At 55.4% G+C, this 26,482-nt stretch overlaps 1 protein-coding gene across 1 annotated transcript in view; it reads left to right on the forward strand.

The window, feature by feature from the left end:
• Positions 1–22,368, forward strand: part of DNMT3A (DNA methyltransferase 3 alpha) — a 69,751-nt gene extending 47,383 nt beyond the window's left edge. The window contains exons 6-22 of the mRNA XM_014458347.2: positions 3,600–3,815; positions 4,080–4,238; positions 4,608–4,715; positions 4,963–5,119; positions 5,432–5,581; positions 5,687–5,731; positions 6,437–6,516; positions 6,990–7,102; positions 7,210–7,393; positions 7,642–7,726; positions 10,048–10,193; positions 10,965–11,055; positions 11,242–11,390; positions 12,253–12,338; positions 14,072–14,141; positions 15,208–15,326; positions 16,060–22,368. Coding sequence (XP_014313833.1) covers positions 3,600–3,815; positions 4,080–4,238; positions 4,608–4,715; positions 4,963–5,119; positions 5,432–5,581; positions 5,687–5,731; positions 6,437–6,516; positions 6,990–7,102; positions 7,210–7,393; positions 7,642–7,726; positions 10,048–10,193; positions 10,965–11,055; positions 11,242–11,390; positions 12,253–12,338; positions 14,072–14,141; positions 15,208–15,326; positions 16,060–16,201 — 2,100 coding nt within the window. The 3' untranslated portion in view covers positions 16,202–22,368. The remainder of the gene's footprint in view (positions 1–3,599; positions 3,816–4,079; positions 4,239–4,607; positions 4,716–4,962; positions 5,120–5,431; positions 5,582–5,686; positions 5,732–6,436; positions 6,517–6,989; positions 7,103–7,209; positions 7,394–7,641; positions 7,727–10,047; positions 10,194–10,964; positions 11,056–11,241; positions 11,391–12,252; positions 12,339–14,071; positions 14,142–15,207; positions 15,327–16,059) is intronic.
• The last annotated feature ends 4,114 nt before the right edge of the window (positions 22,369–26,482 follow it).

Raw genomic sequence — 26,482 nt, forward strand, 5'->3', positions numbered from 1 at the left:
CCACTGCCAGCGTCGGAGAGCCGGCCCCCTCCCCCGGCCCTCTCGCAGCCAACCAAGCACTCCAGCGGGCCCCACGTGACCTGGAGTTCTAGACAAAGAAAATGTTCAAGCCCTCCCCCCCAGCGCCCCCCTCCCCCTCCCTCTGGCCCCCTCCGCCCCCAGCCCCATCGCCCCCTTCCCCTCCCCCCAGGCGGGCAGCTACTTACGGAGCTCCCGGGCCGGAATCACACCTGGGCCGGACGGCGGAGGGGCTGCACCTGGCCTTATGGGTAGGTTCCTGGACGGAGGCCGGGGGCGGGAGGGCGGCAGGGCCGGTGGGAGGATCTCCGGGCCGCGGCAGCCTGGGCTGGGCAGGGACAAAGTGTGCTTCCGTGGCCCGCGCGCGCCGGCTCCCCTGCCCGGCCCGAGCTGTGAGATGCGAAGTTACTGCTGTCCCACCCGCGCCCTCCCCCGGAGTCCCAGCCCCGCTCCTCGCTGCGCCCAGGCGGGACCTGGCGGTTCCGGGGCCAGGAAGAGCCGCCCCGCAGCGAGCCGGGGGCAGGGGTCTGCGCGCTGGGGAGCAGGCCCTCGCCGGGGCGCGGGGAGCCGAGGTGCGGGCTGGGAGCCACGCTTTTGCGGAGCTGGCTGGCAGATGGGCTGTTGGCATTTCCTTGCTGACCCGTGTTCCTGGCCGGTGGACCAGGCTGCCCTCGGGCCCTGCCAACCTTGCAGCCTCGTGAGAGGGATCGTTTCCTCTCCTGCGTGTCCCTGGGAGCCACCGGGCAGGCTGCCAGGAAGCAGTGGTGCTGGGATGGAGGGAGCGGTGCAGCCTGGACACGGGGTGTGGGACCTCAGCGGGTGCCTGGGGGGCCAGCCGGACTCAGGCCGGTGAGGCTCCCGGGACAGCCCAGGATCTGCTGCACCAGCAGGGCGTCCGCATGGGCGCCCAGACCTCTGACCTTTGGAACAGGAAGCAGCCTGGAGGGGGGTGGAAGTGGGACAGCTGCCGGAGGAGATAGATCTGGACCGGGAGGCCCTGCTCCACCAGAGTGGACTTACCAGTGGCTTTCCAGGCCGGACAAAACTCCAGGCAAAGTGGCTTCCTTGGGCCACATTGGTGGTGGTGGGGGGGGGGGGGGGTGTAGTATCTCCCTGATCAGGCCCAATCTCTAGGCCACCCTGGAGCGGGGTGTTCTGATCTGAGGGTAGGAGCCTTTAGCCCAAATGCCAAGGTTCAGTTAACCCTTCTTTCTCCTATTGTTTGCCCCGGGGAGATGGGTTGGAGTGAATGTGGGGAAAAAGGCATTCCCTCACTACCTTGGGCAGACTCCTCTAATGAGGCCCCTCCCCCACCCAGCCACCGTCTCTGCCCCTTCTTCCCCTTTTCTCTTGCCTCCTGCTGCTAACCCACCCCTTCTTCCTTCCCCTGCCCCCGCTGGCGGTGTCACGATGGAGGCCCCCTTCCTCCTCCGCCGCCGCCTGCCAAAAACTGTTTTGGGCGCGTGTTCTCCTGCACCTAGTGGGTTGGGGGCGCTTCGTAGCCGTCAGCAGCAGCGTCTGACAAGCTGGGGGAAGTTGTGGGGGAAGAATAATGTTCAGGAACTGGCTGGGGGGGTGGGGGTGGGGAAGAGAGACAAAGGGGCTGTGGGGGAGGACGAAGGGTGGTGTCAGGCACGACTCTACCCACTCTCCTGAGTCTAGACCTGGGGAGCCCAGCACCCGCCCACCCCTTGCTGCTTGCTGTGGAAGTGACTTCAGCTCCTTCGCTCAGAGGGCCTCTCTCCCCCCTGCCCTCTGCTACCTACACACCTTGTTCTGGTTGAGGGGCCCTGTCATCCGTGAGCAGGGTCTTTGGGTCATAGGGTAGCAGCCTGGTCTAGATCAGTCAACGTGACTGAAGTTGGAGGAGGCAGAGGGAAGGGAGCAGAACAGCTAGTCATGTTGCTCATCTGAAGGAGCCTGGTGCTGGGGTTGGCTGCCCCAGCTGCCGGTTCTAGAGGAGAATCCTCCTCCTGCTAGCGTTGAGTGCCGATCTAGTCACACCTTGTGGGGGAGGTGGTGGTGGATAATTGAGAGTAGGAAGGAGAGGACCAGAGTTCCACCAGGTGCCAGGTGAGAACGGGGCTAGGGTGGTATGAGCAATTACTCTGCATTCTTCCACCTCATTCTCCCAGCTGTTTGTGGGCAAAGAATAAATGATCCCATTTTAGAATTTGTTGAGTCAGAGAAAGAACTAGGACTTCTATCATTAGTGTTTTAGGGATCGTTACAGGAAGCCGATTGGCCCAGAAACAAAGACTTGAGGATTGAATGAAATGAATCGACGAGAGTAGACCATTGCTTTTAAGACTAAGGTTCTTAACCTGGAATCCTGGGATCTGGGGGTTCATTAACAGGCTTGGGCGCATCCCTGGAATTCTTGATAGTCAGAAAAGGTTAACAGAAACCCTTCCATTTAAATGCCTTTTTAGGTTGGAGCAACTCAGAAGAGAAGGGGCTGCTCCGAAGTCAGCTGTTAATGAGTTGCGAGGCTAAGAAAGAGATGTCGATGCTCTGACTTCCAGCTTGGAGCTCTTGTATTCCATGTTGCTTTCTGATGCTTTTTTCTTTTTCATCAGCTCTGGGGGAGAGCTTCATATTGAAAGGCAGATGGATGGGATTTTCTCTCCGAATCTGGTGTGGTGGGAATGGGTGCGGAGCCCTGAGTTTGAGGGCCACGTGTTCTAGATTCAGTAGCTGGGGTGAGGTGAGGTTGGCCGGCCCTCAGAGCTGTGTATCCAGGATCTCATGCTCCTCTGTAGGCTGCACCTTTAGGAGCAGGTGGTGAGAAGGAATGGGGCAAAGTCTGAAATGATGAAAGGATGGAGGCTGTCCAACTAGGACAGTGGTTGGGTTTGGTTGGGTTTGTCGGTGGGATGGCAGAGAGGATGCCTGTGCTCAGTAAGTGAGTGTTGAAAGGATAAGTGTATTTATATATGGAGCTGAAAGGCACCCAGAAGGGAGGGGTGAGTCTGGTAACAGAATGCACAGTGGATTTAATCCTAAGAACTCCAGCCTGGAAGCAGGCGAGCTCGGATGGGGCTTTGCGTGGTGCTCCAGCAGGTGGGGAAGGAAACATGGCAGTGATTCCCTCATAGTAGACCCAACAACAGAACTGGCATCGTGGTCGGGGAGCCACACAGATTTCCTGGCTGCCCAGGGAAATTGTGGAGAAAAGGGTGAGAAGTCCAGTTCTTGGCTGGGAAATATGACAGGAGAGGATGGAGCCTAAACGAAGGTGCACGATTCAGATCTGACTAGAATTAGCCTTTCCACGTCAGAGGGTGGGCGAATGATAATGGTGATAAACTGGGAAAGATCAGACCAGGAAGGAAGATTTCCTAAGGGGCAGAGGAGCAGGCTGGAATGGAGCCAGATGATTGGAGTTTGCCTCTCAACCTCGGATCTCTCTGTTTTCCACGGCAGGCCAGTTGAGTTGATGAGGGAAGAACTCTCTCCAGCCCTTGACCTCCCACCACTGTCTCCAGCCCAGAAAGAGGTTGCGAGGAGCGCCCTAAGTATGAGGTGGCCTTGCTGATTCCTGGAGAGGCCAAGGTAACTTCTGTCCCTTGTTTCCCCAGGCTGAGAAGAAAGCCAAGGTGATTGCAGTAATGAACGCTGTGGAAGAAAACCAGGGGTCCGGCGAGTCTCAGAAGGTGGAGGAGGCCAGCCCTCCCGCAGTGCAGCAGCCCACTGACCCCGCGTCCCCCACTGTGGCCACCACCCCTGAGCCTGTGGGGGCTGACACGGGGGACAAGAACGCCACCAAAGCAGCCGATGACGAACCAGAGTACGAGGTGAGCGGCTGGCTTCTTCAGCTGCCTCGTCCAGCTCTGTCCTGGGTCCCTCCACTGCCAGCTCGCCCCATCCTGCTCTCCTCTCTCCACCTGATCCCAGGCCTCTTCGTCTCCCCAATTTGGCTCTGATTTGGTCCATTCAGATGGAGCTCCCTCCTGGCTGTCCTGACCCTCAGATGCCCAGGGCTGGGGTTGCCGTGGGGGGACGAGGGTGGCAGGGCCTCGTGACTGCTGTATAATGACTTCTGCTCCTTGGGGATCCAGGACGGCCGGGGCTTTGGCATTGGGGAGCTGGTGTGGGGGAAACTGCGGGGCTTCTCCTGGTGGCCAGGCCGCATTGTGTCTTGGTGGATGACGGGCCGGAGTCGAGCAGCTGAAGGCACCCGCTGGGTCATGTGGTTCGGAGACGGCAAGTTTTCAGTGGTGAGTTATGGGGTCTCGGTCCCAAGGCCTACGGTTTGGGCGGGGCAGGGTCTGGAATTGGGTGGTAGAAGTGGGCTCTGCTTGCCCCCTCTCTGTGTGTGTGGGAATGGAAGCCCAGGAGATGATGAGGTTGCACTGGTGCCTCACAGCTAGGATGCCTGCTGAGTCTGCCTCCTGGGAACCCTTTCCCCGGAAGCCCCTCCCACTTGCCTTCAGGTCCTCTGCATCATGCAGTTATTTACTGATGCATCCGGTCCTCTCAAGGACAGGGGCCGAGTCCTGATGCCTCCAACCCTTGCCTGTTGCCAGGCACGTGGTGGGGCTCGATGAGTGTGGGAGGAAAAACGAGGGCCGTGGCTGTCCCCCCAGGTGTGTGTGGAAAAGCTGATGCCGCTGAGCTCCTTCTGCAGCGCTTTCCACCAGGCCACCTACAACAAGCAGCCCATGTACCGCAAAGCCATCTACGAAGTGCTGCAGGTGAGCGCCCTTTGGGGAGTCGGACCGCTAGTTGGCCTAGAAGCCGAGATGCAGATGTTAGGCCTGGGCAGAGGGTCCGCCGGCCAGGCCTGTGGACTCCCTTTTCCCCCCATCTTACTCGCTTCCTTTCTACACTCTTCAGGCGTTCTCCTCCAGTCCTCCCCCTCCTTGCACCTTCTCCTACCTTCGCTACTGGGAGTCTGCCCTCCGCCTGTCCCTCCAACCCCCCATGCATGTTGCCCCCCAGGTGGCCAGCAGCCGAGCCGGGAAGCTGTTCCCAGCGTGCCATGACAGCGACGAGAGCGACACTGCCAAGGCCGTGGAGGTGCAGAACAAGCAGATGATCGAATGGGCCCTCGGAGGGTTCCAGCCCTCTGGCCCCAAGGGCCTGGAACCACCAGAAGGTCAGCACAGGGGCCCAGCCTAGCCTTCTGGACCCCTGCCAGCCAGGCCTGCGAAAGCCATGCTGCGGGAGGGCTGCGAAGGCCTCCATCGATGGGCCATGGTCTCCCTCCCCTGGGGTCGGGTAGGGCGGTACTGCTCTGGGACTCAGAATAACGTGCTCCCCGTTGGCCTGCTCCCACCAGAGAGTTGAGAGCAAGGAACACGGCGGGGTCCAGGCCGCACCCCATTATGGGTGGAATGGGGGAGGAGAGGGAGCTGGGATTCCTTGTCAGCTGGGAGCCGTGACCTCATTCCCTGCTTTTCCCACCCAGAGGAGAAGAACCCCTACAAAGAAGTTTACACAGACATGTGGGTTGAACCCGAGGCAGCTGCCTACGCGCCACCCCCACCAGCCAAAAAGCCCCGGAAGAGCACAACCGAGAAGCCCAAGGTCAAGGAGATTATCGACGAACGCACAAGAGGTAGTTAGCCTGGCTCTGGAGAGAGTGGCGTGGCGAGGCTGGCATTCAGAGGAGTGGGTGAGGCCCTCTCGCCTCCTCTGATGCTGGGCTTCCCTCCCTCCGCAGAGCGGCTGGTGTACGAGGTGCGGCAGAAGTGCCGGAACATCGAGGGTGAGTCCAATGCACTGGACACCGACTCCCTGGGACGGGCAGGTGGGCTGGCTCCTAGGGGGCTGCCTGAGGCAGAGGCATGGCTGCTGGGAAAGGCTGGACTGACGTGGGACATCAGTACTCAGTCACCGGGTCAGTCCTGCACGTGTCACCACCTCCAGCCTGCATCACACACCCGTCTGTCTTCTGGTGCCAGAATCTGACTGACCTGTCAATGGTGTCGGCTGGTATTAGGATTTGGGACACTCCAGTGGGTCCCAGAGGGTAGCCCCTCTTGTATTCGATTGAATTTGCCTAAACCTGACCTTCTGGCCTTACATCTCTCATCACCTTCTCTCATCCAGCGGTCATTCACATCCCACGTCTGTCTCCCTTGGGCTAGTGATGGTGTGTCAAGCTCAAGGCCCTCAGGCTGGGGAGGATGGGGCAGGGCCCAGGACGTAAGGACTGCCAAGGACCACCTCCATACCCAGGGCAGGGCCCCATTCTCCTTGGCGGTTCCTGTCCCTGTATGATGCCACTCCTGGATGGTGGCATTGATGCTCTGAGAGAGGACAGGGCTTCTGAAAAGGGGGCCCCAGTGCCTCCCTGTTGCCTGAGGCAGCTCCAGCACGCCCCCTTTTTGTAGCTTTCCCGTAGCTGACTCTGGTCCGAGGCAAGAGGGGGCCCTGCAGTGCCGCTCACTCTGCTTTCTCCGCTTTCCAGACATTTGCATCTCTTGTGGGAGCCTCAACGTCACCCTGGAACACCCTCTCTTCATCGGAGGAATGTGCCAAAACTGCAAGGTAGGGAGGGTTGTTGGGGATGCCGCCTCCTGACCCCTGGCCTGACTGTGACCCCAGCGTTAGCTGTGGAGGCAGAAAGTTCTGATAAGACAGACCCTTGGGCTTCAAGGGTTTGACTTGCCCATATTTTTCCTCCTGAAAGTCTTCCGCCTGTAACACCCATCCCAGTCCCCAGACGTGGACTCCACTCCCCAGTCACTAGTGAAGGGGGGAGGACAAGCCGACGGGCGGGTGGGTTGCTGCCCTCTCAGGGCCCAGGGGAAGAGCTAGGGGCAGAGGGTGCCGCTCCCTCCCCAGCCTGCGCCCAGGCCTCCTTGCTGCTGTCCACTGCTGGGGCCAGGACACCCGCTGGCCCCTTCCCTGATCTGTGGTTTAGGCCAGACCCTGGTTGGTGGGGTGGCAGGGTCCTGTCTCCGGGGCTGAGTCAGGGTTCCCGGGGCTTGTGGAGGGTCTGACCGCCACCTGCCCTCCAGAACTGCTTCCTGGAGTGCGCGTACCAGTACGACGACGACGGCTACCAGTCCTACTGCACCATCTGCTGTGGGGGGCGCGAGGTGCTCATGTGCGGGAACAACAACTGCTGCAGGTGAGGGGCCCCCACCTTGGGCTCCCCCTGCCCCCCGGCCCAGCCGTGCTCCGTCCAGGACGGGCCTGGGGCCGGGAGACCCGCTGCTACACTGGGCTTCCTTCCAGGTGCTTTTGCGTGGAGTGCGTGGATCTCTTGGTGGGGCCCGGCGCCGCCCAGGCAGCCATTAAAGAAGACCCTTGGAACTGCTACATGTGCGGGCACAAGGGCACCTACGGGCTGCTGCGGAGGCGGGACGACTGGCCCTCGCGGCTGCAGATGTTCTTCGCCAACAACCACGACCAGGAATTTGTGAGTGCCGGCCTGGGCCTGCTCCCGAACTCTCTGCACCCGCTCCTGCCTGCCGGAGCCGGAGGGCGGGCCAGCCGAAGCGAGGTGCTTCAGTGGGTCGTGGGGCCGGGCGACGAGCAGGGGCGCCCGAGCCGCGCGCTGGCTGTGGGGGGTCAGAACGCCGGTCACGCTCCCAGGGGGCCGGGAGGGTGGGCAGAGCTGGGGAACACGCCCGGGCACTCACCTGGCCTGTCGTGCTCCCTGCCTAGGACCCTCCGAAGGTTTACCCACCTGTCCCAGCCGAGAAGAGGAAGCCCATCCGGGTGCTGTCTCTGTTTGACGGAATTGCTACAGGTGAGAGCACGCGGGTCCGAGAGGGGCTGCGCCCTCCTCCTGGGACGGGCAGCTCTGTTGGGGATGCGTGTATTCAACTCTGACAACACAGACCCGTAGCAAGCATCACCACTGCCAAAGCCCCACCCTGAAGGGGCAACTGTTCAATGGGAAGTAAAATCAGTGGCAAACCAGCGTGTCCGGTGGGCACTTTCCTTAACACATTTCGTACCGCTCAGGAGTTTTCTTGTGTTTCGCGCGCCATCTGTTAAGGACCGCTCACGAGTGTTCTCGTTTTTCACGCCCATGGAAAAAGGAGCGAATCTAGATACTTATGTAAATTTTGTTTGGTCCCTCTTCATAGAGGAAAATGTTTTACGCAGTACCATACGTTAAAAAAGTACTAGGAACTTTAATTGTTTTTGTAAATAAAAATGTTATAATTATTGAAAAACAACACCTAAAGTGCATTATGATGATTTAAATAACGTGCAGTTTGCCCAAAAACGTGCAGTCCCTGGCGTATGTCTTAGAGATTTCTATGCGGTACGCAATGTGTTAATGGGGGGAGCTTCCCGGCCGAGGACGGAGTGACAGAGATCATTGGCGGTTTTCACAGAGCCTCATGGGGCAGGCGGCGACCAAAACAAAAACATGGCTCTTGTGTTGTGTTTTCATTTTAAGTCGCAGTAAAAAAACAATCTATAAGCGAGAGAGCAAAGAATATTTAAATTGCCCATAAGCCTGTGATTAGTGTTTTGGTGAATGTCGTGTTAGATTTGTGTGTGTGCGTTTATGTAATCGTACGTAGCTAAGACAAAGGGCCGGTAAAATGTGTAGTGTTGTAACTCGCCTTTTCAATGATGATGTTATGAGACTTTCTCCTGTCAGTCAGTAGAGAACTACATTCTTCATTTGTAAGTGCCGCAGAAGATGCCACTGAGAGAAAGCACCGTGATTAATTTAATCCTCTGGGTCGGGGACTAGTGTTTTCACTGTTGCGAGCAGTGCTGTGACAGGCCTCCCTGTACACACTCGTGCTGTACGTTAGCCGTTGTCTTTGAGGGCGTGCTGGGTCACTGTAGGTGCTGTTTTCTTCCTGTGGTTCTTGACCTTGCCAGACAGCCCTCGCGGAAGGTGGCACTGACACGTCTCCCCCTCGGGCCGGCTCCCAGGCTGGGCTCCTCCGTTCCTCAGAGGGAGTCGCTCTCCTCAGAACCTGTCTCCATGTGACCAGAGGGAGATGGACAGTCTGAGCCCAGGGACCTTGGCCAGAGGGCCAGCGTAGGGGCGGCACCCCAGGCCAGATGTTTGTGTGATGTTTTCATCTCGGTGCCGATGTTCTGTAAACCGAGAGGTTCGTGTGCAGCGTTGGTTTCGCAGGCTAGAACCTCGAGGCCTTCCTGGACCCTGTCGCACCTCAGGAGGCTGTCACAGCTCCGTGGTGTGGGGGTCTGTTGGGCGCAGGGGAAAGAAAGGGCAGCACAGTAGCCTCTTTCTCCTGAAGCTGCCGGGTCTGTTCTCATTGTTTCCCTGCCTTAACCCTTTTCGGTCCAACGTCGAGGCTGACTCGACAGACCAGGCGCTAGGAGCAGGTCCAACGTCGAGCAATAAGAACATTAAAAAGTTCAACATTCAATCCCGTCAATTAATTTGGACCTCCAAAAATAACATTGGACCGCAAAGGGTTAATTCAACAGGCACTGGCGAGGGATCGAGGGGTCGTGGTAAGGAAGTGCCGGTAGTGAGTTCAGGAGGAGACACTGGGATGAGACCTCATGCTCTTGCTCCGTCTTAAAGACATTTGTAGCCCAAGAGAAGAGCTGAATTAGGAATACTCACTGCCCTAATGAGGTGGAGAGGGACGCAGAGTGCTGGGGCTTACGGAGTAGGGGAGGGCCTTGGGGAGGGGAGGGCGTTGCTGAAACATTTTCAGAGCAGGTAGCATTTACGTTGGGTTTTGAGGATGGGGAGAGTTGCAGCAGGATGTGCTGTTTGGGGGAAAGAAGCGATGAGGAAGGACCAGTGTGTGAAAGATGGAGAAACAGCAAAGAGGAGGCCACCACAACTCGGCGGCTGTTCTCCCTGGATCCCGAAACCGCCTCCTGTCCGGCTGGTCTGTCCTGGCCTTTGACCACCTTTGAAGTAGATCGAGCCAGACATGAAGCAGCCTCGATGTCTTTGTCATGATGTTCAGTTGGTTCGGAGGATTTCAGGCAGCTTCCTGGGCAGGGCAGGGCTCAGGCCATCGCTGACCCGCGTGTCGGGCTGGCCAGAGGGCTCCCGGCCGAGACCTGCTGCCGGAGGGGACCGGTGACCGCGCTCTTCTCCGGCTGGCGCAGGGCTCCTGGTGCTGAAGGACCTGGGCATTCAGGTGGACCGCTACATCGCCTCGGAGGTGTGCGAGGACTCCATCACGGTGGGCATGGTGCGGCACCAGGGGAAGATCATGTACGTCGGGGACGTCCGCAGCGTCACGCAGAAGCATGTATGTCAGTGCTGGGGTCCCGTCCCGCCTTCTCCGCACCTCGCACTCAGCTCCTGGGGCAGCACCAGCCCCCTTGCGTTTCGTTCATTTATTTTCCTTTCCCTGATTTCCCCAGCCTCTCTTCCTGTCCCTCTTCTGTTTTCCTCCTTGTTTTGAGGCTCACGGGCAGAGTGAAATGGGAATTTGGGGCTCAGGCTGCTCTCTGGCTAATTGCAGGGCCCTTTTCAGTTGAGCGCTTAGGACGGCGGTGAGGTGCCTGTCCTCCTACTTCTGGCGACGGCTTTACCAGCCTCCGTTTCTCAGGGTGTCCGGCGGGGTCTTGACTAAGTGACCCTCTGCCCTTCTGGTGTCTGTCTACCCCTGAGACTGGGCCCTCAGGAATGCTGACGGGCGTTGAGATGGCCCAGACACCCTGCCCAGAGGGCGCAGAGCACAGAGCACCTTCGGGTCAGCCTTCTCGCGAGGGGCTGCCTTCCCTGCTGGGAACACTGGCCTCCCTGCTGGCCTCCGATTATCCAGCTGAGCCCCTTCACTTTATTGTAGAGGAAACTGAGCCCAGAGGCCCTCGGTGACTGGCCCATGGCCGCACAGAGGATGTGCGTGTGCGTAGTGTATGTGCCCGAATGTGTGTAGGTGGTGAGCGTACAAAGCAGCCGGGTCTCCTCTCCCCACGTCCAAGTACTTTTTTGCCAAATTCACAGATAATTTCTCTCGTCCTTTCTGTCTCTGTCTCTGGACAGTAAGCCCTTTACATTCCCTTTATCCTCTCAGATCCAGGAGTGGGGCCCGTTCGACCTGGTGATTGGGGGCAGTCCGTGCAATGACCTCTCCATCGTCAACCCTGCCCGCAAGGGACTCTACGGTAGGTGCCGTGCTCGCCCGGCCGCCTTCTCGGCTGGTGCTTCTGCACGTAGGTTTCCTACTTGGTCATTTCTGCCCTGGGAAGGCTACTCCCACTGGCCCTGCCCTCCCTGACCCGCCCCGTGCCCTAGCCACACCACTGTCTCTGCAGACAGCCCAGCTGACGGCTTTCTCTCCCGCCTCTCAGAGGGCACTGGCCGGCTCTTCTTTGAGTTCTACCGCCTCCTGCATGACGCGCGGCCCAAGGAGGGAGATGACCGCCCCTTCTTCTGGCTCTTTGAGAATGTGGTGGCCATGGGCGTTAGTGACAAGAGGGACATCTCACGATTTCTCGAGGTATAGCCAGCACCCTTGGTTTGGCCAGCTCACTAACGGCTTCTGCCTTGGACAGCCGCTTTGTCCCTGTCTCATCTGCATTGTGGGGCTGGGGGCTGGGGACTTCTGCTTTGCAAAGGGCCCATTTGGGAAGCTTGGGGCTTCCCAGTGAAATGGGGAGGAAGCCTTGTTAGAGGCCCCCCCGAAAGAACTTGGGGTCTCTCTCTCGGGGGAGGTATACGGCTTAGGACTTGAAAGACCTGAGTGTAAAGAGAGGGGGGGGGCCCACTCCCAGGGTTGGGTTCTGTGTGGTGTTTCACGGGGGGAACCTAGGAGATGGCAGAATCGATGGTTCAGCTCGCTCCTCAGCAGCCGTGACAGATGCTCTATGACACCTGGGAAGGAAACAGGACGTGTCTCAGAGCGCAGGTCCCGGCCCAGCACCGAGCCCGGCTTGAGCTTTGCACAGAGGGTTTCTGCACAGAGGCAGCCCCGGGGGTGGGCGGTCCAGGAGCTCAAGCCCACACTCCCGGCCTCGGGATGGGTAACATCGCAGCTGCTGTTCTGTCACTGCGAGTTGTCTGTCTGGCTCACAATCAGGGTGTACAGTGAACATCTGCACCGTTGCTAGAACTTTCTCTCACAAAGCCCCATTGGCCACGTGTGATACTTAAATAAACGTTAAAATTCCTCAGTCACACTCACCTCATTTCAGGTACCCATTAGCCACCCGCGGCGGGTGGGTAGGGACTGCTGGTGAGCAGTGCACACAGAGGACATTCCCATCGTCACATGAGGCTTCCGGGCTCCGAACTCGCAAAAATTCCTGGCACTGTTTCATAGTCCTCTCTCGCTCATCGTTAATCTCTCTCCTGTTTTATAGTCCAACCCTGTGATGATTGATGCCAAAGAAGTGTCAGCTGCACACAGGGCCCGCTACTTCTGGGGGAACCTTCCTGGTATGAACAGGTTGGTGCGAGCTCCCGGGCCTGGGATGGCTGCGGGTTGGCGTCTGCAGGCAGGACGGCCCGGAGAGGGGGTCCCGAGTGGGCTTCTTGGGCCAGCTCTGCCCTGTTCTTGAGGGAGGGGAGTCAGGGTAGAGAAAATACTTTCCTGGGAAACCAACACCGAGCGGTGGAAAATAGACCCTTTAAGAGTGCACCGTTTCCACAGAGGGAGAACCAGCCTGCTGCTGAGTTGAATTGCTGGTTCTCCTACGCGGGTGATGTCTTTAGTCTCCTGAGGTCAAGTCATGGAGAAAGGGGTGGGGGTGGGAAGGAGGTGCCCACGCCCAACCAGGTGCCGGTCCAGGGAGGGAATCTTGAAGCAGCGCCATGCAGGTTTGAAGCCCCACCTCACTTGTCCACACTCAGTTGGCTTCAGGTCTTTTGCTGGAAGGATGCTCTTCATTCGGTCACACAGATAGATTTTAATATCCAGGAATGAAGAAAATTTCATTTCTTCTGTGCAATAATTGCACTGTATAAAGGGCCTGTGAGGAGAGGGATTCTGGTTGAAAGCAGCTGAAAAGCAGTGTGAGGTCCACCCACTCCAGACATCTATTATGGAGGGAATATTTTCCAGAATGTTCTGAGTGGATTCTAAGCCTCCTGGAGAATACTTGCAAATTGGAAACATCATTTGATCTGGCCTTAGCTGTGTAATCTCCCTCTCTGTCATTTGCATGAAGTTGTAGGAACTTCCTCAGGCCTGTCCCGTTCGGCAGGGCTGCTGTCTTTTGCAAGGGCTTGTTGATGGGGAGGAGATGGGCCATTGGGGTAGCTGATCTGAAATCTCCCCCTAAATTTCCCAAGATGGATGTGTGTGTTGGGAAAATGGACAGGACGGTTTAGTCTAGCATTTTCATGAAGTCACACACCTTGATCCTAGGGAATTATTCCCACCTGTTTCTTCCAACTCTAAAATTCTAGAACTCTGAGCTTCCAGGAGGAGCAGGGAGACCAGGTGGGACCAGGTAGACGCGTGTGTGCGTGTGCGTGTGTGTGTGTACATACGTACGTACATACGTGTGTGTGTACGTGTGCACGCATAAACTGAGAGGAGCCTGGAGGCGCTATTGGATGCGGGTCCCCGAGGTTCCCACACTGAGACGGTGACCGCTCAGTGAAGCCCTCATGGAGTATTTCTAAAGGTCAGAAAAGGCCTGTGCTGGAGGCGGTGTTCAGTGAACTGGTCTGCCCTCTGGGAAGTCACAGAATGTTAGTCTTCAGGGGACTGCGCAGAATTTGTCTTTTTAACTTCCATTTAAGGTGCACAGTTTAATGAATTCCATCCAGTGTGCACACCCATGTAACTGTCACCATAATCAAGATACACAGCATTCTGTCGCCCCCCGAAGCTTGCGTTGTTGGGTTCTTTTAAAACTCAGTTAAAATAACTGATGTAAAAATAAAAACATTTGGGTTTTTCCCCTTCTGGGCAGGTGTGACCTGCTTATTTGCAGCTTGAGGCCCTTTTGAATTTGCCTTTTAAGGGTTAATACTTGGATGTGTGTCCGTGGGTGGCTGCAGTGTATGTGTGTTTCCTGGGGGAGTCGGAAGGGCTTACAACAAGGTGGGAGACGGGACCCCCTTTGCTCGCCGACTGTGTGAGTCAGATGGCTGCTGGGTCAGCACCGCCCGGGTGTGTGTCCCTGCCCTTCTCCTGGGCTCCGTTGTCACCTCCTCTTTTCTGCCTCCTAGGCCGTTGGCATCCACTGTGAATGACAAGCTGGAGCTGCAGGAGTGTCTGGAACACGGCAGAATAGCCAAGGTGAGCCGCGTCAGGGCCCTCTGCTGGCCGGTAGGGAGAAGGGCAGAGGGTGGGATGCGGCAGAGCAGCCACCGGGGCTGTGAGCCTGCCCTCTAGAGCTCTGGGTGCAGCTAGCAAGGGGGGTGCGATTTAGGGGTGATACGGGGTCATTCATGCAGTTGGCCTGAGGGGAGGATCTAGAGCAGCGGTTCTCAACCTGTGGGTCGCGACCCCTTTGGGGGTCGAACAACCCTTTCGCAGGGGTTGCCTTGGACCATCGGAAAACACATATATAATTACATATTGTTTTTGTGATTCATCACTATGCTTTAATTATGTTCAATTTGTAACAATGAAAATACATCCTGCATATCAGATATTTACATTACAATTCATAACAGTAGCAACATTACAGTTATGAAGTAGCAGCGAAAATAATTTTATGGTTGGGGGTCACCACAACATGAGGAACTGTATTAAAGGGTCACGGCATTAGGACGGTTGAGAACCACTGATCTAGAGGAAGGTCTGGAAGGCAGAGAGAGAGAGATCAGAAGTCATTGCTGGCCTTCTGCCCTCCCTTGTTAAGCATTCTGCCCTCCCTTGTTAAGCATTGCTTGGTGTCCCATGGGAGGCAGACACTGAAAAACCTTTGCCAAAGTCCCTAGTTCTGCAAGGGCGTTTAAATTTTTTGGCCAGGACCTATTGTGTGAGTTTCCATAGCAGAGACTCTCCTGTGATGTGGAAGCTCCATTTTACTCTGTAGAAATCTCCCCGAGTGCGTGCACCAGGCATCGGGTTCCCAGAGAGCCGGAGCAATCTGGCATCTTTTGCCTGCAAGTCACTACACTTATGAAGGAAGCAGTTCTCGGAGGACTTAGGAAGGACAGTGGCTCCAGCTGCTATATCTCCAGCCCTTGGCCGGCAGGATTGGACTAGGATGGCGGGGCGGCCGCAGTGTAGGAGGAAGAGCAGGGCAGTGGGCTCTGCAGAGGCCCACGTTGGCCAGTCCCTGGCAAGCACCTGGCACACGTGGCAGATGCATGACCAGCGAATGAGTGCTCGTTCCTCTTTCCTCGTCTTCTAGTTCAGCAAAGTGAGGACCATCACCACGAGGTCGAACTCCATAAAGCAGGGCAAAGACCAGCATTTCCCCGTCTTCATGAATGAGAAAGAGGACATCTTATGGTGCACTGAAATGGAAAGGTACCCAAGGCCTGGGCTGGGGTCTCGGGGCTGTCCTGGAGGGAGGGGGTCTCTCCCGGCCAGGCTTGCGTCCTGCACAGATGCCACGTGAGCAGTGGGTACCCGGGCATTTCCTGACGTGGCCGATTCCTGGGGATGGTCCCACAGTGAGGCATCTAGAAATCAGTCCACGAGCGCCTTGGGTCCCGGGGGTCCTGCCGAGCTCCAGGAAACACGGCGGCTCAGGAGCATCTTATCTCCTGCTGCTCCTTTAGGTGCCTCACAAACCAGGGCAGCACAGGACCAGGTGGGCCTTCCAGCCTGAGCACCCTGATTGGGTGCAAACTGGACTCAGGGACGAGATGACGCTTCATTCTCGGTGTAACGGCCACTTAGCCAGCCAAACAGGCCACTTACACAAACAAGAAGCAAGCGGGAACTCCTGGAGGGCGTGGAGTCAGACTAGAGTTCTCCTCCCTCTTGGGGGGAAGGCATGGGGTGTGTAGTCATTACTTTCAGACTCAGGTACCCACTGCAGATCTAAATCTCAGGTGCCACCTGTCCTGGAGGTGTTCTCACAAATCCTGACTTGGCTTCTACTGTGTCGTAACTCTCCCGGCCACGGTTATCTTACTTAGCTTCAAATCCACAGACAGCAGCGGGCTGCCCGAGTCTTGAGTGGGTGACAGAGGAGCGAAGATTCCCCAGAATCCCACGCGCCGGCGCTCACCCCCCCTCTGCCTTTTCTCCCCAGGGTGTTCGGCTTCCCCGTCCACTACACCGACGTCTCCAACATGAGCCGCTTGGCGAGGCAGAGACTGCTGGGCCGGTCGTGGAGCGTGCCGGTCATCCGCCACCTCTTCGCTCCGCTGAAGGAATATTTTGCTTGTGTGTAAGGGACATGAGGGCAAACTGAGGTAGTGATACAGAGTTAAAAAAACAAACAAAAAAAAAAACACAAAAAAACACAAAAGAACATGAGGATGGAAAGAAGTATCAGCACCCAGAAGAGAAAAAGAAATTTAAAACAAAAACCAGAGGCAGAAACACCGGAGGGCTTTGCCTGGTGAAAAGGGTTGGACATCATCTCCTGGTTTTTCAATGTTAATCTTTAGTCCTATTTAAAAACAACATCATGTTTCCTCTCCCCCTAACCCTCCCCCCCCCCTTTTTTTTTTGGTCAGATCTTTTGTTTTCTACTCTTTTCAGAGGGGTTTTCTGTTTGTTTGGGTTTTTGTTTCTTGCTGTGACTGAAACAAGAGGGTTTATTGCAGCAAAAATTAACAACAAAACATAGTAACAATACCTTGCCGACAGAGAAGCAAAAAAGGAAATTCTATGGAAATCTATATATTGGTATTGGATTTTTTTTTTTTTTTTTTTTTTTTTTTTACTATATATCTTTTTGTTGTTGTCTCTAGCCTGATCAGATAGGAGCACAAGCAGGGGACGGAAAGTAGAGACACACTCAGGAGGCCGAGACCCCTCCCAGCCACTGAGCTGTCTTGCCAGCACCATTCCTGGTCATGCAAAGCAGAACCCAACTAACTAGCAGCAGGGAGAGGAGGACACCACAAGACCCTTTTATACAGTATTTCAGGTGCCTACCACACAGGAAACCTTGAAGAAAACCAGTTTCTAGAGCCGCTGTTACCTCTTGTTTACAGTTTATATATATATGATAGATATGAGTTATATATATAAAAGGTACTGTTAACTACTGTACAACCTGACTTCATAATGGTGCTTTCAAACAGCGAGATGAGTAAAAACATCAGCTTCCATGTTGCCTTATGCGCAAAGGGTTTTAATCAAGGATGGAGAAGGGGGAGCAGGTCCCTCACCACCCAGTGGCTTTTCCCCTTGGCGTGCCACGGGGGGTGAAGGACGGTTTGGGGACAGCGTTTCCCCGCTTCTCCCTGCCAAAAAGGGGGTGAGATGGGGTGGTCAGGACCGTGGACAGCTGAGAGCGGGATTCATCCAGGATCACGCAATAACCTTTTGATATATTTTTTTTTCTCCCAAAAAAAGGAGAGACTCCCTCAGCAAGATAGCGGGATAAGGGGTCTTCCTTCCAAGATTCTCACATTAGCCGATCTGAGGGCTCCTCGTGGTGGGATCAGAACTAGTCCAGAGTGTGGGAAAGTGACCGTTAAAAACCCCGCCTGGAGCGAATAAAAAAACATACAAAACGTACTGGTGCTTTCCTGTCTAAAGTCGCCTTTTGTGTGTTCTTTTATGAGGCCCCACCATCCGCCCTCTGTGCACAAGGTGGCTTCTGGCCCTGGAATGTGATGTTTTTGGTCATCTCCAAAGGCTGCAGTTTTATACTGGGAGGCTGACGACACCTTTCGTTATAATTATTATTCTTATGGTTCTGGTTATAATTATGTTTGTTTTCAGATTTTTCGTTAAGAACACAAAAACCCAACCCCCCCCCTCCCCTTAAGGTTTCAAACCAAGGTGCGGGGAGCAGGGTGCTTCTGAGTTAGGGGTGGCCCTGGTGCCCTGGCTCCCCACCCCTCGGGCCAGGTGGGCCACCAGGTGCAGCGACAGGCCAGCCTTCCGGTGCGTCCCTCTTCTCTTCTACTTCCCCTCCTCTGGAGTCGTGTGTGTCAGGGCTGGAGGGAGGGCCGGCGTCTCTCTCCTGTGTGTGTGATTGGAGTGGTGTGTATTTCTTTTCTAGTGCTTTGGTCTGGTGATCGCTGCGCTCTTACCTGAGTCAGCAGCACCCGGAGCGCCAAGTGCACAACACTTGGTTCCGCTTCCTACCGAGGCAAGCGGTAGGCGGTAGGCCAGTGGCGGCTCCAGGGTGAGGGCCCAATGGGCGGATGCTTGCCTGGATAGATGGGGTGTAGATATGTGGCATATAGAGATATATATTTTATAATGGGAGGGGGGATGGCACCTCCTGGGACCGGCAGGGCTGGGAGGTGTGCTGTCAAGCACATGGTCCCAAGTTCGCATCCCTAGAAACGGCCTATGGTGATAGGCACTATATAAATAGATAGGGTCATGTATAAGAGATATTATAGAGTGGGGACCGGGAAGGCGGGCTCAGGATGCTGAGCTTCGGGTCCCGCTGCAGACGTAAGCCCCACACCAATCAATCCCACACGCATACACAGGAACATGTCTATCCCGATGCATAACAGATGCACTCACACAGCCAGGGAGCACCCCGCCACTCCCCCAGGAGTCAGGACTTTGTGGAGTCGGCCCTGCAGCTCTTTACCTCTGTTGCCCTGATTGCAGGTAGACTGTCAATCCCAGAAGTTGCTCGGTGCTGAAGGCAGGAAAAGGAGGAGGTTTTATTTTAGCAGGTGCTCTCCTCTAGCAGGTAGCGTGCTCTCTCTTTTGCCCCTGGTGATGTCAAAAGACTCTTCTGTTAGCAACTGTGATACTGACCTGCAACTCTAGGCACCAGTAAAGTCAGCCCTCAGCTCCCCCTACCTATTCTCCCCTCAACCAAAAGGAAATTACATCCAGGTCTGTCTTGGCCAAGGGGCTTCCACTCAAAAAACAAAAAATAAAAAATGGGACAGTGAACCTCATGTTTTGAATCAAGCAAATTAGTAATTTGGTGACAAAATTAAACCAAGGCTTTGAATCCCTTGCTCATTGCTCAGGAGTAAGCTCACAGCCGGTAGCCAGCTTCCTGCTCCTTTTAGGGGTGCTTAGTTCTGGACCCCAATCTACTCATTTCCTTGTCAGATTGGCTTTGAAGATCACACCCAGTTGCTTCCTGCCAGCTCTGTGACAGCTCTGTGGTGGCAGGTGGTGATGGGCCCCCAGGGGGCTGGAGTGGCCAGGAGGGGTACCTCTGCCCCTCCCTCTCTGGAGTCCCTGTACCTGACTGGTGCTCACCCGTCCCCTCGTGCTCCAGCCGCTCCCTCTGCACCTGGAGACGGCCAGCACCACTAGGAGGGCTGGGGGAGGAGGGCTGTCTCAGCAGCCCAAGGTGCTCCCTCCCCCGCTGGCCAGCGCTCGGTCTTCCCAGCCCCCAGTGTCAGGACGGCGCGGCCTTCCTCTGCAGACACTTGGCAGCTTTCGGGCTCTCCTGGGTCTTTTTCCGCTGCTCATGCAAAGGCATTCGCCTTTCCCCATGGCCCAGGCTGCACCCAAGGGTGGTGTGGGAAGAAGCTGGGAAGCCAAGGAGGTGGCAAGCCCAAGGATCAGCGCGGCCGGCCAGCTTGCTCAGGGAGGTGCGCTGTGGCTGACCCTTAAGAGCGCTTGTTCCTCCCGGCGGGGCAGCCTGAGGAGGCCCTAGGATGGACCAGGTGCCCCTGGCGGGGGTGAGAGTTCATCACCAGCCACCCTGTGGGCTCAGTCCCGCAGTAGAACGTGGTGGGTGCAGCAGACCTTGGGGACATGCCCGCTTGGCCGTGCCCGGATGCTCTTACTCCACTTCCAACCATAGGGGGACTTCTGGGGGCAGGTCCAGGTCACCGGCTAAAGGGGAGCTGTGCTCCTACAGGCCGGGCGGTCGAGGATTAAGTGGGGTCGTTACATTTGCTGTGGATGAGGCTGAGGGTGGAGGCAGTGGACAGGAGACACCAGACGGCCTAGGGAAGATGCTGGAGTATGTTCCCCGTGGCATTTGCTTTCTAAAGAGCAGGCCCGTGTACCCCTGAAAGCCTGGCTTCTAGAGACTGAGGAGGATGCCTCCCCACTTACTGCAGGTGCCAAGTGTGATGCCAGAGGTCTGGGGAGGTAGCCGCAGCGCGTGCCAGGGCCCCAGAGCCCTTGGTCGAGGCCTGAGGAGGAAGCTAGTCTCCAGCAGGCAGTGCTGAGCCCTGTTGGCCTCGGGCTGGCTGGTGCTACCCCTTGCCCCGTGGAACCGGCTGCGGGAGCAGCAGGTGAGGATTTGCCGTTGGCAGGTGGCTGTGGTGTGTTCCTATCCGTTTTCTGTCCGGACCCCAGAACCTTCTTGCTATTGGATGTCGTGTTAGCCAAGTTCACAGGAGAGCATGCAGGACTTCGGAGCTCTGGGGACAGGCCTGGGAGTGTTTGGCTGTCGGAGATGCCCGTGTGATTTTTGGTGGGTCGCGAAGGTGCAGGTCAGGACAGGCAGACCCAGAGGGAAGACTGTTGGACATGGGAGTCGTCTCACGAAGGGCTGGCTCCCTGCTCTTCCCGCTTAGCCGGCAATTCTGGGGACGCCTGGGTGGGAGTAGCCACCATCTCCACACAGGGAGGTCTGGAACAGGAGCAGGAAGGACAGCTCAGCGGGGCCGCCTGGGAAAGGACGTAGGAAAACAAACCGGTCGTCCTCACATCTTTGATGTTAGACGTAGACGTGGAGTGAATGCTGGAGGTGGTTGTGAACGCCTGTCGCCACCCTGCTTGGTGCGGAGTCGCTGTGGCACTGGTATCTTTCAGAGGTCGTTTTCGGGAAACGTACAGGCGCCCCCTGGAGCTGTGGGCGAGGGCCCTGGGGCCTGACTGGCACTGAGGTCTGAGGAGGGCAGGCAGTTCCTTTGTCAGGGGAGCGGCAGAGCCAAGGTTTGGGTGAGAACTGAGTTTCCAGCCAGGCCCCGTTTTGATCTGAATTTGTCATCTGTTGTCCAGTCCGGTTGCTCCCAGGCCTTGTGATTAGAGGTGACCCTGGATTGTCCTGCCCTCTGGCGGGAAGCAGCGGAGCCCCTCCTCCAGCCCAGGATGGGAAGGTGTGTGGAGGCCTGGTCCTTCCCTGCTGAGGCCAGTGTGTGGAGGATCTGGGAAGAGAGGGCGTAGATGAGGATGGACTCCACTGTCCGGCAGGAGCTCTCGAATCTTTCCTTCTCGGTAAAGGAAGGCGGGGCCTTTGGGAAGCAGGGCAGCCCGCCCCGCACCCGTGTCTTGCAGGGACCCAGCCGAGGCGGCCTTTGGTCGGTGACCGCTTGCTCATCGCTGATCTAGGCAGTGGAGTTTGGGGGAGGCCGTATACCAGGTCTTAAGCAGCCAGGACAAGGATGGAAGGTCCCTCTTCTAGTTGTGACCGGCTAACTGCCCGAACGGAGGCCCAAGGACTCCTGAAACTGGAAATCTCCCCCCACGCGCTCCCTGGAGGGGCGTGGGAGGGCGGCTTTCTCAAACCCCAGTCCAGTGGCCTCCAGCCCCGAGCCCGAGGGCATGAGCAGGGATCGAAAGCCTCACCTTAGTCCCATTTCACTTCACAGACTGATTTGGCCGCACAGCCCTAGAACCCAACAACCAACCACCACAAAAAGAAAAGGCCGAAATTCCTTAGAATACGCAGAGGGAGGAGGTGACTCAACAAGGTGCTAAAAACATTTTATTAAAAATATATATTGTTAAATTAAGTCTGCTGTCTGGACAATGACTGTTTGTTTTGTTTTCTTGTAGTGAAGTTTAAAAGAGACTATTATTTTACTCTGATATATTATTATTAAAAAAGGCATTTTAACTTTGTACTTGAAAACTAAATGAGCGATTTCATGTGTTTTAGCTGAGGCATTGAAGTAGCGGGTGCTTATTTGTGGGAAACCATGTATTCATACTGAAGAATAAACTCCGTAGCTGATTTGGTAATAACTTTCCCTGTTACAGACGATTTCGCTTTGGCCCCATTGGCAGAGCACTGTCACTCCACATTCCACGCAGCTCAATGCAGGACTTCCTCCCCGCCCCGCCCCACCCCGGCCCCCGCCTGCCCTTTCTCTTCAGTTCCTCTCTTTTCCTTTCATTGTTTTTCTCCTGGTTCCAGCATCCTTTCACCACTGTATTATTATTTTTTTTTAGGGTTGCTTCTCTATTTATTGACAATAATAATGTACATTTCACAGTCTGGTTCTGGGACATCCGGGTGGGGCGTGTGCGAGGGGCCCGAGCGGGTCCCCAGCCCGGCCGCCAGTGTCCTGTTGTATCTCTGTGTGTGATGCTCGTGACATAGCTGTTTATGAAATAATTAAAGAGGTCAATGCGTACAGCCGATGTAGAAAGTCTGTCAGTTCCGCCTTCATCACATTTTTTTTTGTGCCCAGAAGAATATAATAAAGCTCCTTTCTAATGTACTTGTGCTGGAGAACACTTGAATAAATGGACTGTTTTTGTGCAAAAAGAAAAAACGGAACAAGCACCGCAATAATGTCCTTTTGTCTCGCGTCTCCTCTCCCCTGACATGGCTGTTCGCAGCCGTCTCCAGAGGGTTAACCACCAGCTCTGGGTCCAGACAATTCAGTTCTTCTTTAAAACATCACCTGCCTGAACGTTCAGTAGGGACTGCGAACGGGGTGGAAAAAAGGACAGTGTGGTTGACTCGAAGCTCAGAGATAAGTTATAGGGAGACACGTTTGCCGGAAAATCGAATTCTGTCCTGGGCTGAGCGACAGTTTTCAGTCCCTTAAGTGCCAAGAGAGGGCTCTGTGCCCGGGTTTTGGTCAGAGGAGCTGGAGGGCTTTTGGTTTCCCCAACACACGAGGGTGTCCAAGGGGAGAGCAGCCAGGCGGTGGACAGTCTGGGCTGTGCAAGGGACCCTGAAACGGAGAGGCATTTGGTCTGAAGGAAGAATCGAGAGGTGTTTGCCCACACTACCAGGGCCAGCCCAAGGGTGGGGATTATTCGGGGAGTTGCATGAGGCCGCCAGTCTGCAGAAATCGGCCCATTCAGCCCCGCATCAGAAAGGGGGCCAGGGGCCGCCCCGAGTGCATTAAGCCCCAGACAGCCATGTGGGGTACTGCTGGCCTGGCTCAAGGCCCCAAGTCTGGGGTCCTCTCACTGCCTGAGTCCGTACACAATGTCTCCTTCGTCCTCATGACTCTGCCTGCCAGTCACTAGTCTCCTGTCGCCCCCATCCAGAGAGGAGTGCGAACACACGTGAACTTGGGGCACTTCCCACATCTCCACTCAGAACCCGGGCATGCCGTGCTGTCTGTCCGTCCCCTAAGTGCCAAGCAGGATCGGCCAGTCGTCTCGTCCCCGAACGGAACGGAGGGCTATTCGAGGTTTCTTCACTATGTTAGATTTGGGGGAGGTTTAGGGCTGCACCACTTTGCTGGCAGTTTTGAAAGACATTCAAAGGGGAAATTTTGAGGGGGGAAAAAATAACGGGCTTTTTTCATGGGCATTTTCCTTGACAAAATTGTAAATGTACATTTAACTTTCATCCGACTTTTTTCTTAATATTTTTCAGTGTTGATGTAGAATATTTTTTAATGTCTGCATGGCATTTCCTTGTTGGAAGTTTGTTTCTCTATATATGCATTTTATTTTAGCTATAAATAGAGCTGCAATAAATATCTTTGTGTTGGCGTTTCCCCCTATAAATTGTATTTTTTCCTTAAGATACAAGTACGTTCCCAGAAATGAGACTTCGTGGGGCACAGTAGGTGAACATTTGGGTTGGTTCCTGGCACATTTGCCTGCCTTTCTCCCTCCCCGCGGTCAACACAGACAGTTTCTCTTCAGGTCTGAGACTCTCTGTTCAGAAAGAAACATCGTCTTTAGTTTGGTCCAATTCAGAAATGTGTGTTAACCCCAGTGGGGAAGTAAAGACTTAAGACTCTTTTGGGGGAAGCAGCACCACTTGGTCACTTTGAAAATCAGCTCACCTGGCCTGTCTGCCTGGGGAAGCCTGGGAGGAAAGGCGTTCCGACGGGATCTTAGAGACTCTACCTGAAGGTTAAGGAGACGTGGGTGCCCTCAAGTTCCTGAGGCCAGAAAAACCATCCTGTGAACTTCTGCGTTGAAACCAAGTGTCATTTGGTGGTAGAAGGGAAGGGTTGGCTGGGCAGGAGCCAAGGCAGCCGTGCAGTGACCAGTCCACAGCCCACTGAGACTGCCCGGGGGGGTCGTCCCAGCTTCCCAGTGCGCCCGGCTGGGGAAGAGGTGACACACACCACCAGGGCCAGGCTTGTGGGTTCGAGAGCAGCTTCCTTGGGTTCAGCAAGGTTGACTCGGTGGGTCTTGAGTGGAATCAAGGAGAGAGGGAGACAAAGCCGACTGGAGGCGGAAGCCATACATAGCAGGGCCCGTACGTAGTGGGTAATTCCTGGGGATGTGGGTGTGATGTGAGGGGCTGCAGGGAGGGGAGGAAGTGCATGTTGGAGATGGGGCCACAAAGAAGTCACACCCAAAGGGGTTGGGGCTCCCCTGGGATGGTCTCCTGGCTTCACCCCAAAGAGCCCTTTCTCCTCCTTTCCAATACACTTTATTTTTTTAAAAAAATATTTTTTTATTGATTTCAGAGAGGAAGGGAGAGGGAGGGAGAGATAGAAACATCAACGATGAGAGAGAATCATCAATCGGCTGCCTCCTGCACGCCCCACACTGGGGATGGAGCCCGCAACCCGGGCATGTGCCCTTGCCCAGGAATCGAACCGTGACCTCCTGGTTCATAGGTCCATGCCCAACCAATGAACCACGCCAGTCATGCTCCAATACATTTTATATGGCCACGGCTCCTCAGTGGTACCTTTCTTTTCCTCCTCTCAACTGGGATCCTGTGAGGGGGTGCAGCTGGGTTGGAAGGAACATGCCTGAAGATGTGGGGGGTTATGGGCCGTGGCCTCTTAGAGGTGGACAACTAAAGCAGCAATTTTCACAGCTGGGTTCAACTCTCAGTCAGTCCTTCATGTTCAATGGAAGTCCCAGGTGCCTGGACTGTGTCAGAAGAAGGACCACAGCACTTAGAGCTCGAGGATCCGAGTCCTGTCTGACCTTGGGCAGGTTTCAGCTACCAGTCTTGAACCTCTGTCCTCTCATCGGAAACCTGGGTTTTATTTTTTGACAGGCATGTGGCCTCTGGTGCTCCCAACCCCTGCACATGTGTGGGATAGTGGCCTGGTCGGGGTTGGGAGGGGAGGAGTCCTGTCTGCAGAGATGCCAACCCATGGCCCTTGCTGAGCTCAGGGCTTTGGCTAAAGATGGTGAGTTTTTTCAAATGCCGCGACCCTTTAATACAGTTCCTCATGTTGTGGTGACCCCCAACCATAAAATTATTTTCGTTGCTACTTCATAACTGTCATTTTGCTACTGTTATGAATCGTCATGTAAATATCTGATATGCAGGATGTATTTTCAGGGGTCGCGACCCACAGGTTGAGAACCACTGCTTTAGGGTTTTCTATGTACAGAATCACGTCATCTGCAAAAAATGACACTCTCACTCCTTCACTCCCAATTTGGATGCCTTTTATTTCTTCCCCTTGCCTGATGGCTCTGGTCAGAACTCCCCGCGCCGTGTGGGGTGAGCGTGCTGAGAGGGGGCGTCCTTCCTGCTCCTGGTCTCAGTGTTTCAGTCCTTCCTGCTCCTGGTCTCAGTGTTTCACCATTGAGTGACGTGAGCTGAGGGTTTGCCATACGTGGCCTTGATTATGGGAGGCACTGTCCTTCTATATATACCCATTTTATTGAGCGTTTTCATCATGAATGGATGCTGTCTCATCGAATGCTTCTTAGCATCGTCGATAAGATCATATGATTTTTCTATTGTTAATGTGATGTATTACACCGATCAATTTGCAAATGTCAAACCATCCTTGTGCCTCTGGAATGAACCCCCCTTGATCCTGATGTATTATCTTTTTAATGGACTATCTTGTTGTATTTAATTTGCTAGTATTTTGTTCAGGGTTTTTTTTTGGGTTTTTTTTTTATATATTTTATTGATTCTTTACAGAGAGGAATGGAGAGAGACAGAGAGCCAGAAACATCGATGAGAGAGAAACATCGACCAGCCGCCTCCTGCACATCCCCTACTGGGGATGTGCCTGCAACCCAGGTACATGCCCTTGACCGGAATCGAACCCGGGACCCTTCAGTCCGCAGGCCGACGCTCTATCCACTGAGCCAAACCGGTTTCGGCTTGTTCAGGGTTTTTGCATCTGCACTCATCAGAGATGTTGGTCTGTGGTTTTCTTTTTTTGTGTGTGTTACCTTGGCCGGGTTTTGGAATGATGCCTTTCTTACCCTCTTTTCTAACGCACAGACAGGCTTTTCTCCACGCCAGCAAAAATGCTCTTCGTGCCTCAGGGCGTCCAGATTTGTAGCAACACACCAGGAACCTCCCTCCGGTTCCACCCACACAGTCACCTGGGACTTGAATGGCAGGACGCTGCCTCCTGTGCCCCCTCCCTCCGGGCCTCGCGGGCCTCCTGGGACCTGGCGACACGGTGATGCCCAAGCCCTTCTCCCCAGCACCACCGAGCAGCAGAGGCGGAGCGGGTGGGGGGAGA

Source organism: Myotis lucifugus, unplaced genomic scaffold, assembly GCF_000147115.1.
Source record: "Myotis lucifugus unplaced genomic scaffold, Myoluc2.0 scaffold_94, whole genome shotgun sequence".
Taxonomy (NCBI): Eukaryota; Metazoa; Chordata; class Mammalia; order Chiroptera; family Vespertilionidae; genus Myotis; species Myotis lucifugus.